Source organism: Rhea americana, unplaced genomic scaffold (assembly GCF_003343005.1).
Source record: "Rhea americana isolate MKP2758 unplaced genomic scaffold, rheAme1 scaffold_182, whole genome shotgun sequence".
NCBI lineage: Eukaryota > Metazoa > Chordata > Aves > Rheiformes > Rheidae > Rhea > Rhea americana.
The window spans coordinates 642,769-656,721 of NW_028185950.1; the positions used below are offsets into that span (position 1 = coordinate 642,769).

The 13,953-nt window shown below is 45.6% G+C and overlaps 1 protein-coding gene across 1 annotated transcript in view; it reads right to left on the reverse strand.

Annotated features, from left to right (window-relative positions):
- Positions 1–13,909, reverse strand: part of GALNT17 (polypeptide N-acetylgalactosaminyltransferase 17) — a 206,146-nt gene extending 192,237 nt beyond the window's left edge. Inside the window, exon 1 of the mRNA XM_085302016.1 lies at positions 13,619–13,909. Within this exon, the coding sequence (XP_085158142.1) occupies positions 13,619–13,856 (238 nt within the window). The 5' untranslated portion in view covers positions 13,857–13,909. The remainder of the gene's footprint in view (positions 1–13,618) is intronic.
- Positions 13,910–13,953: the final 44 nt, after the last annotated feature.

Sequence of the window (13,953 nt, forward strand, 5' to 3'; positions counted from 1 at the left end):
TCCTGCTGTTTGACCAGAATTTCAAGCTCAGACTTGTAATATTACGGTGGAAAAGTCTCAGTTTTGACAAACAGCATTTCTCAATGAAAATCTGTTTCACTGAAAAATTCATGACTAGCTCTACTTGGATGTAGAGTTAATCGTGACCTGTGTAGTTCAGACATACATTYGTGTGTAAGGCTATCCAGTTTAAGGGTTTAGGTTCAGTCTATCATAAAAATCTAGATTATCTTCAAACTTTCACCTATGTGCAAGCCTCCTTAGAGTTTGAGGATCTGGTTCCAGACTTGTCCACTGTCCACTACATCTAACCACGAAGTACTGGCCACATTCTGTGACAGGCGTCACTGCCAGGGTACACTTCCCAAAGACTGACATTTAAGAAAACTTAATTGCAACACGCTCAGAGGCCTTTGAATTTAGACAGGACATAATTAATTTTAACACATACCATTCTACAGAAGGAAGGAATGTAGCAAACAGCACTGTGCCTTAAACCATAGATATCAATGGGGATTTATGGCAGTATGCGCTGGAGAAAACAGTAGCAGCTGTAAAAACACCACTTGAGTTGTTTCTGGTAAAGGCAATTGAGAAATGGAATTAAGAAAAAAAATAGGCAAATTTCAGGTAAACTGAAAGGAGGACAGATGCTTGAGCTAACGGGCTTTCCTTGTTTCTGCAGAACATCTAAATTGTTCTTAACTGCCCATGTCCCCGTTTTCCTTCAAGTATGGCCTCCTTCCTAACTTATGCTTCACAAGTTCTTCTTTCTCATCACTTTTCACTACTTTTCTTCCATTCTCTGCTCTGTTTTGCAGTGAGTTCTGTCAGAACATAAATTCAACAGCCTCAGTAACATCCATGAGGGCAAAAATTAGTTCCCGTGGTCTCCTTGGCCACATCACCTTACGGTGACCCGTGGTGGCCCTTGCAGAGCAGCAAAACAGACCCTAAAGAATGAAAACACACTTTTTCTTCCCCATTCGAGAAAGTGGACAGCTACCTCTGGGACTTTCCAATTGCCACATCTCATCGGCTAGAAATGTGGTAGAAAATTCCAAGAACTAAGAAAAGAAAATAAAAAAAAAAAGAGAGATATACCCTCACTGACTTAGCACGAGCCTAAGACAAGAACCAATGCTCATTGAAAATGTATGCTCTCTTTGGCACTGCTGTTCCTCTGCCAAGTCCAACTCTGTCTGCTTCCATTGGGGAGCTGTGTAGCAAAGACCTCCTAATGAAGAACCGTACGAGGTGATGCCAAGCTACAAAAAAAAAATCACCAATACTCCTGAAATCTCAGACATTAAAAAAAAATAAAATAAATAACAGCAGTTAACTTGAAACTAGGACAGCTGCAGCATTTAACATACCCACCGCAAATGAGAAATACTTAGGCACATCATAATTAGTAAATGACAAATATTAGGAATTATGGGAAAAGGAGATTGTTAAAACAAATTTTAATAGCCCAGCCTTTCATACACTCAGGCGGAAAAATCCAGGCAGCGTGCACGTTGAGCATTAAGCCCACATTAAGAAACAAACTGCTTCGTTTTTGGAGTTGTAAAAACAAAGGTTAGAAATGTGCTTAAGCACAAAACCCGTAATTTTTCCACAGTGACTGCACTGTTTTGCTTTACACAGCTAAACCTGTCCTGGTTTTATACCCACACATCTCCCAAATGTTGTACTGTGCTAACATTTTAATGATCAAACCAGCAAAAATACCTAAGAACCACATTTGGTATTTGAGGTTTCTGGAAGTAATCTCTCTTTAAATTACATAACGTTTATACAAAATGTATAGGTAAAAAAACACATTTGTTGCAGATGGCCATTTTCCATCTCAACTCATAACAGAACAACCAAGCAACTGCCTTGCATCTGAATCATCCTCTAGCAAAACAGAGATCCCCCCACTGAAACACCACTCCCTGACTGGACACCTTGTCCCCATCAGCTCCTGGGCCATGCATCTGCTCCAGCCTCCTCCTCCCCGGACTTCTCCTCCCCATTGCTTTGCCCAGTCCATTCAGGCCTTCCACTCCCTGCCCCTTGGCATCAGCTTTTGTTCCTCCTGCTTTCAAATGAGCCCGCAGGCAGGAAAACAATACAAAGCAGACCCAAAGACAGACCCATGGCTTTTTTTGATGGGGCTGCTTTGCTGAATTTCACGTCCGACCTCCAATGTACAAAAGCGCTCCAGCATCTTAAAGAAAAGGCTTTAAGAAATAAACCTTTTGACATGAACAATGGTATGTGGGTTTGCTCATACATCACTTCCAGRAACGCCTGGACCAGCTCGCTGAGATTTAAGATAAATAGGATCTCGACAATATCTGACCATTTCGGCCCCACTGGTGAAACTACACACACGCAAAAGCAATTTCTCATCATGGGAAATGCTGGGCAGCCTCATAATAAAAAGCTACCAGAGATACTTACAAATTGGTTGATGCCTTTAGAGTTAACCATCCTTTTAGATATTCAGTTCCATTAATTATAATTGGAGCTAGGCTTTAAGGAAAGTTTTGGCGTTTTCCATTATGCTGCTGCAAACTGGGTGCCTCCAATGGGAATGGGATGTTTAAGCTTCACTTTTTTCCATTTGTTGCTTCCTTCCTCTTCGCCATCAGACGGACCAGATCTGATTTGCAAGGTCTAATATTGTCCTCGAGAATCAAACCCCCAGTACCAGTAGGGAGGAAGGTACATAGTGCTGATTAGTATTTGGAAGTTACAAAATGTCCTCACAGAAGAAAGAGGAAAGCATAAAATCCTATTTTACTTCCTATGCCCCTTCTTTGTCTGTGCACAACAGCCATTAAACTCCTCCAGCAAGTCACTTATTGATTCCACACTTGATCCAAAGACAACTGAAGTCAATATGACCTGACCCCAGTAACACCTTTCACGTAAGACGTTGCAGAAGGCCGGTAACTACCTTTCAACACTCCTGACAGGCAAAGATTTCTAAATGAAAGCTGTCTGCATGTCCATAAATCATCCAYGGGATCCGGCTGTCAGACTGCCCCATCAGCCATGCTGAGCGCTAACCACGTCTGAACRTCCACCGTTTTGTGGAGGGAACGGTTCATCCATCTCTGACCCTCCAGGTGAGTTATTCATGTATTGCTTCGGATATGCAGTCCACTTTCTGTACAGTGCGAAAAACAGCGCTGACCTTTTGGGCATTACACTTACACATCCAAACAGGCATTCTGCAAAGTTCCTGCCCCCACCACCAGCGTGCACCCTCCAAACATGCCCGTTACTGCTTTACTTCTCCTAAAGAAGGCTTCAGGGCTCCCACCACCTTCCTACAACTGGGGTTCCACCAAGTCTCGCTTTTTGAGTTGATGCGTGGTGGTATTTCCTTTGTTTTAAACCAAATGTTGAAGCTGCTCTCCCAAACCGTTGTGGCCCCTGGTGAAGCTTCACGAGTTTCTACCTCTCTGCTGCCTTCTTACCAAAACTCTGCTGCCAGCTCCAAATGTTTCCAAATCGTCAGCAARGACCTGCCACTCTTTCTCTGTCCTCATACCACTTCGCGCACAAACATCTTCCGTGAGACGATCACTTAGCAATACATACGGGAAGGTGAACCCCTAACTTGCGTARTTCTTTTAATGTTATCTTAAGTGGTTTGTCCTTCATCACGCAAACGGYTGGAGGAAGAACCAAGACCTGAACCCAGGTCGGTGAATTGTGCTCTAGCACTTCTCATGGTGCAACCAGTCCCTCCCAATCATTTTATCTGTGCAGTTACATCAAGAGAACTGAAACACCACGGTGTTTGGTCTGCATTTACAACAGGCCACACGCATCATGGCCCCAGCCTTAACTGCAGGTTTAGAAAAATGTAATGGTTATTACCGTTAATGTTGTCTCRTCAGCTCACACATGAAAAACTGAAATAAAATTCAGCAGAATAGGGTTTTTATGTTCCAACCTATTTGAAACATCCAGCGGTCCATCTCACTTCACTAAGGAGAGTACACAGTAAAAACACAACAGGAGATCAACAAAAGTTATTTTAAGCCCAATAATGGAATATAAGCAAACTTCAAAATATCATTAAATGGCTTTTCACTTTTTTTTTTTTTTTTTTTTTTTTTTTTATATTTTTGTCTTGAGAGTATGATCAAGTAATTGTTTTGGAAGAAATTCTAGTAATTTGGCACAAACACAAGTGCTTTCATGATTTAAAGTGTAATGTGGGCAAAGACCCAGAAAGCAATTCTATTTTTTTCATTTTAAAATTAACCTTCTCACTTCATCTTTCTGCTCGGAGGACATTCACGGCCATGGAGGGCTGTTACACTGAAATACTATCTAAGCATAAGAAGATTAAAATACGGGTAAAATAAATTCTACCAACGGTCAACTAAGAGACCTTGCTTGAGTCTCATATCTGATCGTGCTCTCCACAGGTTGAGAACACACCCAAAATAACGCGGCTGAGATGCTGCTGAGATGCCTCTGTTTTCTTGAGTTCCCTCTTGGTTTTCCTCTTTTAATGGCTCTCTGCTTGCTGTAACTCAGCAGCCCTTAGACACTCCAAGCAATCTGGAGCCCCAATGTCCACAAACACAAAAAGGCCCTGAAAGACCCTACTGCGATGTAGAGGATATGGGAGAAAAGGAAATCCGACATCCCCTTCAAGCGCTGGGGAACAGATTCAGGGCGAGACAAAGGATGCCCAAGGTCCCAAAGCACAGCAGAGCCCAGAGCACAGGTCTTCTGGGTTTCCAGCCAGCACCTTTTCCTACCAGACCTCACAGAACCACCAGTGTGGGGCAATCGTATTTCAAAGGGAAGGAATGAAAGAGACTTCCGTTTGCAAGAAAGCTGGGGCTAGGACAAGGCAAGGGGACCAAGGAGTCCTCTTCCTTCCTCCGTGTCAGATGCTGACACATCACACAGTTGATTTTGCCGTGCTGAAATTAAGTCATCAGGTGCAACCAGGCGTGCCAAGTGCGCATTAAGAACTGGCGATATGACACACACATTAGTGCGTATGACACAGCCCTGCTTGTAAGAGACCTTTCATTTCCCCTATCAGCAGGAATACTGGCRTTCTTCTACAGCATCCTGGGTCAGAGACCCCAGGAAGATCTATTTAAAAAAAATCCATTTACCAAGAGTTATCACATCACTTTCATATTCCAGATACTGTGAAGTATTTCTCATTCCAGGGTTTAACAAGTGCTGTAATACGGCAGATACCCTTTAGCATCACCGTCTACAGGTATCAGCGTGAATCACAAGGAGTAAACCCCGGAGAGGGTAGGATCATAGAAACTGGTACGTGCTTGACAGTAAGAGGTGCAGATCATCCATTTTTTTAAAAAAGGGAAAGGCAAACACTGTGGCTTAATCCAGCTCACTCCTGAGCCTAAGGAATTTGCTTTCCTTTCCAGATACCTTAGCATCTGCCCACAGACACAAGCATCAAAGCCAGGAGCCTGCATCAGAAGTGCAGCACGTAATGGCTCAGCGACAGCAGAGCGAGGCTCCCCGCGAACGTAACGTTTTACGTAGGGCTCTCGTCGCATCGCTACCGCATTATTTTTAGATAACCATCAGTGAACGTCAGAATACGGGTCGATGGCCATTAGATTTATAGGCAGAACCAGCTACAGTTGTACCAATAAGACGTAAAGTATTTGGCACTTTCTTGATGAAATCCGACCGCAGGGATTTGGGGTTATAAAATATGATTGCTGCTACGCACCAAACTGTTTAGGAAAAATAATATCATACAGTGAGGATACATTATTGCAGTTCAGTCACCACTATTGACTCATGATAGGGTCGATACTATGCGCATTCACTTTGGCCAGCCCTTTGCAAACTCCTGCAAGGACATCTTACACGTCCCACAGCAGACCTACTTTTTAACTTCTACAGTGCTGGTTTCTGAGCCCGACACACACGGTGGCGGCACAGTAAGCGTGGGGAGATCGCTGTCCTCTCTACTCCTGTGCTTGCGGACGATGTCTCGCAGTCTGGCAGGAAGAGCACGGATCGGTTCAGAAGCATCTGARTACTGCTGTGCAAGCAAACCTATTCCAGCAAAAAACGTGAAAGCATGCCCTTTTCTTGGCTCACTCTTACCAGAGCTATAACTCCATTTGGAAAAAAAAAAAAATCTCCTTTTTAAGCTCGATATTTCAACATACTGAATGTCCTTACCTACCCTGGGACTCGGGAGAGCCTGTGGGAATGGCGAACCAGCAGCTCACCAGCGGCCGTAACATCTGGACCAGATTGTTCGGTTTTATACAAAGATTAGTGACATAAATTGCAAAATGAGCAAAACCTTTTAATTATCAGAGAAGGCTCATTTATTTTCTTTCATACTTTGTCTTCCTAAGAGGTAGCTCTGGTCACAGGCTATATGCAGCGTTTCCTCCCAAGAAACGCAGGCAATCTGGTGTAAGGAGAGAAGTAATCGGGGAAGATGGTGGCCATCAGCAGACCAGAAGTACTGCCCAAAGCCAAGCACACTGACCGCACGAGTCTAAAGCCAGCTTTGTCCGTCTGTCCTCCCTGACCAAACTGGTTGTTCTCCAAGACAGCAAGCATGGGATGTCGGTGCCTAAGCAGTGTCTGCTGCCACTCGAAAGGCCCCGGGGTATCCGAGGGGCTGCACGCACCCAGCACACGCGACACAGCACCCACAGCAGACCCTTCCAGAGCGGCCAGGCGGGATGCCTTCGGGCACCCAACCGTCACTAGATGCCCATGTTTTGCCAAACGTCTCCAATTCCAACTGTCTCTTACTAGAGACGCCATGTGTGGTTCACTGCGGATCGGCACTGAGGCTTTGAAGCAACACTGGAATTCACACAAGCCACCTAAATAATGTGGTCGCCAAAATCCAAYGTACTATCGAAAATCGTACCATCCATCTAAGGCTCTGCTGCTCCATTCAGGCAGAGGTGAGTTAATACACAAGAATAAAATTCCCCGTGTTCTCTCTGTTTTCTAGTCATTGCTTTTGCATCTCATGATCCCTGTAGCGCCTCTGCATGATAAACACGTTAGTACCTTATTACTCATTCATCGCCAACCACAGTGAATATTCGGATGATGATGTCAAACAACTATTGAAAACAAAAATTATCTATCAGCTCCTAGTCAGCCTGGCTGTAAACTAAATGTCATGTTAACTTCCAAGCTCCCAGATGCTTCATAAGTGACTATTCGAAGGCTCATCTTTTAACTTTATTATTCCTCTAAGTATTTATTTTACTCATTCTTTGATCAATATCAGCCCCAGTGTCTATGGTCCTCATATGAATAATTTATAGACAACCAGCTGTCAGGAATCTCAAGGAATTACTATGAAGTCCACTCTCCTGCAGTTAATAAGTTTAGGCTGAGAACGTAGAAAAACAAGTACCAAGTCTGGACAATATGCATTATTCTTTACAGGAAACACRGCATCCAAATCTGGTAGGTAAATAATAAATACAAAAGCTGCAATTTTTATCCAGTTCCTATAATAACACAGCTAGCTTCTGCTCCAAAAGTATCATGGTAGTGGCGTGGAGAGGGAAAAAGTATCTCAGATACTGTGCGATAATGATCAGTTAATACAGTAGTCACCTCCACCACAGCATATCACTTTCCTATTTTATCTCCACATCACCGTTTCTTATATCAAAGGATTTCACCCAGCAAGGCTGTGCTCATATAAAGAGCTATTTTGATTTGATTTCATTAATGTGACTAAAGCAGGGGTCCSTTACAAATAGCAGTTCTCGACTCTCTTTTCATTTAGCTGTCTATCTTCATCAGAGAATTTCTTCGTGTTTTAGTTCATATATTACCTACCTATGGGAAAATTTTAGTAAACTAGTCCACGGGTGCTACGCTATTACATACTACTAAATAGTTGACAGAACTGCTTCTAAACTGCCTTATTTACATACATAATTCTTATATTCAATAGTTAGCTATTTACAATGTACTTTGCAAATCACAAGTGTTAGAGAAGATAAGCACTATCTTATCATTATGGGAAGTAAATCCGCCAATCTTTAAAGTGTTTTAAGTCACTTAAGTGCCATTTTACAAGGGGGACAGGAAGACCGTGCCAAAGGCTGTGTCTCTGGACCTGCCTCGATGTCCATACACAGCCCTCATAAAGCTAATTTCCTAATAGGAGAGCAGATGAGAACCCAGGCTGTGTGCAGGGAGGCTGCTGGCAGGCAATTGCTCATATCTCAGCATGTGCAAATAAGTCCGTGTGCAAAACCACAGATCCAGGTTTGTTCCAAAATAATGAACGTTGCTTATTTAACKGCCAAGGAACTTAAAGTTCCTCTTCAACATTTAACATTAAGTATAGTAGCAGTTTAATTTTTGTGTGCTTCTTGAGCTTATACAGGGAAAAATCAAAAATCCTCTCTATTCATCCATTTCTTGGCCAGATTCTTCTGCACTGTCCACTTTAGCATTGCCCGTAAATATTTTCAACAGTTTGCAAATGTCTTGTCTTCTCTCTGATCCTGTACTTAATTGGTGGTGCGTTTACAAAATAAAACTTAAATGAAGGGCTTAGCATGAATCAGCAGTGTCATTTCCCAATGTCTTCTGTCTTCTTATGAGTATTTAGCATGAAGCAAAGAATTTGGGGGTTAAGGCATTATTTTTTCCATTCCACTCAGAAAGATATCATGTCACCCCAGTTTCACTGGCTTCAAGGCAGCTGAGCACTCACCAGACTCAGCTGTTACTGTGCCTCAGCCAAAAAAGCACCAGGCAGGGAGTTTATCGCTTTCACACTTCTTGCAGGTTTTAACCCAAGACCCAGACTCAATTGAAATAACTTTTTTCTAGGACTGGGGCTGCTTCTTGGTAGGCACCTCCAAAGACCCAAAGCCAGCAGATGGAACACAGAGCGACATACAGGTCAGATCAGCAGCAGAACAGTCCAAAGTTAGGGAATCAAATCAAGGAACAAGCTCTATTCATCTACCCCCTGGTGTTTCTGACCACTACAGGAGTAGGCACGCAGCTGTTTGCCCTCAGCGTACACGAAAGGTGGCTAAATACCAAGTCACCAGTGAGCAATGGAACAAATTATCTGATCTGCTTGTACTTGTTCCAGGTTGTTAGCAACAGCAGATGAGGATGACAGCTTCCCCACATCCAAACCAAGGGTTTATTCAAGGTATTCTCCTTCCTGCATTTCTTATTCTCCAACTGGCACCACTGTTTAATTACTAAACTGTCTCTGTACCGACTTAAATAGCTCTTTGCCAGCAGAGCCTAGAACAAGGGTGTCKCCACTTAAGGGCAGAATCAGACAAAGAAAAACAGGGACACACACAAAATCAGAGCTCTGCCCACGTGAGGGAGACTGGTTATGGGGCTCAGCACATCTCAACTGCCTCTCAAAGCCCTGGCAGCTGGCAGGAGAGCAGCCTGGATCTCGCTGGAGGACCARACCCCTGGCCAGCTTCTCAGCGCTTCTCCCACTTTGGGCAAGCACTGCCAAGAGCACGTATCGAACGGCTCCTCTTCTGGAGGAAATGCCACTTGTCTCTTCACCCCAGCAAGCGCCCAGCAGGCCTGGCGTTGGGAAGTGGCAGGAAGGTGGAACAGGGAGTAACGCGGAAGGTGATGGAAGAGAAAACAAGGCAAAAGCAAAGTGCCCCAGCAATTCCCCCAAGGCTATTGCTTGTAGGAGGGGAGAAGAGCAGCTTCTCACCGCACAACGGACACCAAACCCATCCTACCAAGAACAAAATCTCTGTACATCATTTCTTAACGCAAGCTGCAGCTTTCCCCAAATCACGTCATTTATTCTACATGCCACTAACCTGGGGACATATCAGTCTTCGATGTGAAACCATTTGGTCCACCTTTGCTGTCTCGGGATCCTACAAGCACACACACACATTTCTCAAACACCTCACRGTCATTAACGCATTTCTCACAACAGTCCCGGGGCAAGAGATTTAGATAAATCGTGGTGCCCAGCACCACGCAGGAAACATACGGTTGCAGCAGAAGCTGAATGCTCTCTTCCACGTCTTTATTCGCTCAAGCCTCTTGCTAACTGACTCATYTGCTTTTTCTACACAAACACTCTTTGCAAACACGGCCCCAAACTGAAAAGTTCATCTGTGTGAATTTCCATACATTTCCACATAATCTGGCCCGCAATTTTTGCTTATGTAAATGTCAGCGCAGGAAAAATTAAATTAGATTTGGATGAAAAACTACAAATTGTAGTTAGTATCTGAAATAAAATGCACGTGTTCCTCTCAGCCCTTCGTTAGTTTGCTCTGAACATTTTCAGACCAACAGAATTCCAGCCGTTAGAATTACTGCAGAAATTAAAAATCCTCTAAATTCTCWGATTACTACATGCTTACAAAAGCTCCCATTTCAACAGTCCATTTAAAGAGTACCCTYGTATTTCTCTGCAGGTATGAGAGTCATCCAATTTGAGAGTAGGAAAAAATCCAGTAATAAGAAAAAAAAGCTCAGTTTGGAACTATGTTAATCTGCACTGCACATGTGCCAAAACCCTGACCGCAGGCAGGATGAGGCAACCTAGGTGAGGAATCATTTTGGACTGAAGTAAGGGTCACGTTTGGGACAACTTTTCTTGCACAAAGAGCATCTACGCTGCCAAGTAAGAAGGGGGCYGGGTATTATTTCCACAACGGCACTGCGGAAAAAAGTCATTCCAAAGGAATAATCCCATAGAATCATTCCTTCAGTAGCCCYGAGGCTGCTCATGCTGTTTATCTTGATTTTGTGGCCAACGTTTACAGAAACAAATGCATGTAAACAGAAAATCTGGGTTGTCGTATCAGAGAGAGCTGGTATTTCTGATATGCTTGACACTGCAGGGTTCAAAAAATAAAAGAAAAAAAAGTAGCAATGGGGCAATCAGGTTGCTCATTTGATGCTTACAGAACAGAGCTTTTCACAAGATGCACTTTCTTCCAAAGGTGGCATCAACTTGCACTGAAATCTAGCTAAATCCTAGAACGCAATAAAAAACCACCCATGGCTGATTGCACCCAACCCAGGTTTTAGCGTTTCTCTTTGGCCAAACACTTCCCGAGGATTTCCCCATATATGCCACAGGRTACTATATTCTAACACTTTGCACTTGCAAAGGTCAGATTTAAAGCACAAAACTACCGTAAGYGATACAAAGAGAATCTCTCAGCAGACGCGTTTTGCAGGGAGCTTGCTCAAGAGCATACGGGCGTTTTGTTAGGCGTTTCTCACCTGCACGCAACTTTCTTATCGCAAAAAGAAAACAAAAATCAAAGTAAACTCATACTGGTGAACTAGTATTTGCGTACCTCAAGCAGGCACCAGGATTTCAGCTTTAGTATTCTCCTTCGAGTGCCCAGAATTAGGACTGAACCTCAATTGGGGCCCCCGCTGGGAAGCTGCTCCAGCTTCCTCCGCGCTCTCCGTCCTACAGACCGCCTCAGCACACTTCGCTCTTTCCTTTTAGCGGCGGTGGGTGGCGACGGGGGCTCATCCGGCCCCCACACCCTCCCTTACACCCACGCCTTGCTGAAGCACAGCGCACATGCACACTACTCGGAGAACAGAGCACGTATGTACTTTTCTAAAAAAAATCACCGGTACCAAATACATACTCGACCCAAAGTTATACAACCACTATAACAGAGCTTTTTCTTTCCCCCCCTTTTCTGTCACCTCTTCGCCCCCCACCTTTGGGTGCGTGACCGTGCTGTTCGGCGCGAAGCGGGCTCCCACCCTGCCCTGTAAACGTGCAGCCCGTGCCCGCAGCAGCCTGCGGGCTCTGCAGCCCGTGCAGCCGCGGAGGCGAGCTCTCCCCCCCGCGCTGCTCCCGCAGCCGGCGACTCCCGCGCTCGCCTCCACCGCTCTCCCTTCGCACCGGGARAAGGGCAGTAAGTTACGATTTCCTTCTCTGTGTTTGCTGCAAGGCTTGACAGCATCTTCAGTGCATGTTCAAAACCAAGCCAGGTTCTCCTACGAGGGCTCCCTTCATGAATTTCTGCTCTCGTCCTTTTTAAATAAGTGCCTACTTCTTCCTGAAAACCTCTGTCCTTGCAATATCCAGCAGCAGTGAGTTTCACAGGTTCACTGTATATAACACCCAGTGTTTTTTTGGGGGGGGATATTTTTTAACATTTTTCCTTCCTACTCCTTTACTATGGACAACATACCTATCACCTCTCTTCCCCCCCCCCCCCCCCCTTTAGGTGCACGACCGTGCTCTTCAGCACCAAGCAGACTCCTACACTACTCCGTGACCGTCCTCCCCATGCCGGCAGCAGCCTACAGACTACGCGCTCCACCTAACACCCAGGTTTTTAACCTTATCCCTTGCTATTCCTTTGTTTCACCCTGTCTGTCGCCCTACGATGCCGTTCCCACACCTCTTGTCGGGCGACATCAAATTCAGACTAGGCGCTAGACGCTTTAACAGGCACGTTTTCCTGCAAGCGGATAAGGCAGCAGTATAAATGCCCGCTCGGCTGAGCGCTTCTCGGTTTACGCAGCGTCCTTCCCCAAAGCACAGGTGCTGACCAAGACAACTCTCACAGCTGAAGAGCACGCAGCAGACAACGCACGCTGCATTTCAGCACCTGCCTCACATCTTGGGTACAGCGCTGCCTCGGCAATAGCCCCGGTCCAGCACGCAGCCACGACGCTCGCAGCTTAAYGCAGCGCCAAATCACGCAGGAGGTTCCTAATCGAGAGTCGAGGCTGGAGTCACATCAGTACTGCCTCAAGCATTAGCTATGCTGATTTTGCACCGCTAAAACTTGCGGTCTTTAAGGCTACAGAGACTGGAAGCTATAAATGGGGCTCTCGGTCGAGATCGCAATCCCAGTTGTGAATCTATGGGGAGCAATTAAAAAAAAAATAGCTTCCACAGTCAGCGTTTTAATTAGTTAGCTTACCTAGATTTCTTACAGCTTTACAACATGTTTCTCTATCCCACACGGCATCTTTAAAACTCCCTTTCTACATCTCAGAACTACTGAGCCTGGTGAGAAATTTAATAGAAAACCCTTCCCTACACTCTAAAGAGATGCATTACTTGAGGTTTTAATTAGCAGCTGTCAAGGCTGAGCCACAGGAAATACTGAATTGTTTGCTTAACTTATTACAGAAGGTGCATTTGCTTTCTGACCTTCTGCACTTAAATAACGCAACATACTTCAGCCTTTTTAAAACTCCCTTCCAAAAAAGCAAGCGTGCAGCGGTAAAAGCCATCCCCTCAATCAATACACGGAGCGCTCGCCCCAGCCCCGCATCTGCCCGCTGAACTCCCTTCTCATCTGAGGAAGAAATCATGACACTGTAATTTCCTGAGCAGCTGGCGTTAGGCGATTACACACGCTGCAGCCAGCGCGAGGTGCCGCCGAGCTTTCCCGAAACGCTACGAGAACTCGGAAACCGGGCGCTGCATCGATTCCCTGCGTGGCGACTCGGGCCGCACGGTAACGCGGGGGAAAAGCGGGAGGCACGGCTCGGCCCGGCAAACTTCAGGAAACAACCGCGCCGCATCTTCGCCTTAACGCACGCACCCGAAGGGCACCAAGAGCGCGAGAGCTACTCCTACCATTTAGCTGCCTGTAGACGATGTCTTCCAGGAGGGAGAGTCTCTTCAGCACYGCATCCTGGATGGAGTTGCTGCCACGGGCGGTCAAGTTGGCCGCTTCGGCCCTGGGGTGGATCTCACGGAAGGAATCTCCGCTCTTGACGGCGATGGGTCTGCACTTGGCCAGGAAGAGCACGAAGCCGGCCACGGCGAGGAGGTTCAGCACCAGCAGCACTTTGACCCTCCTCAAAGAAGCCATCAAACTTCCCCGCGTGGCAACTCGAGCCGCCGCCGCCGCCGCCGCCCTGCACAGCGCGCTCTGACGCGCGGGCAGCGCGGGCAGCCGGGCGCCGCCG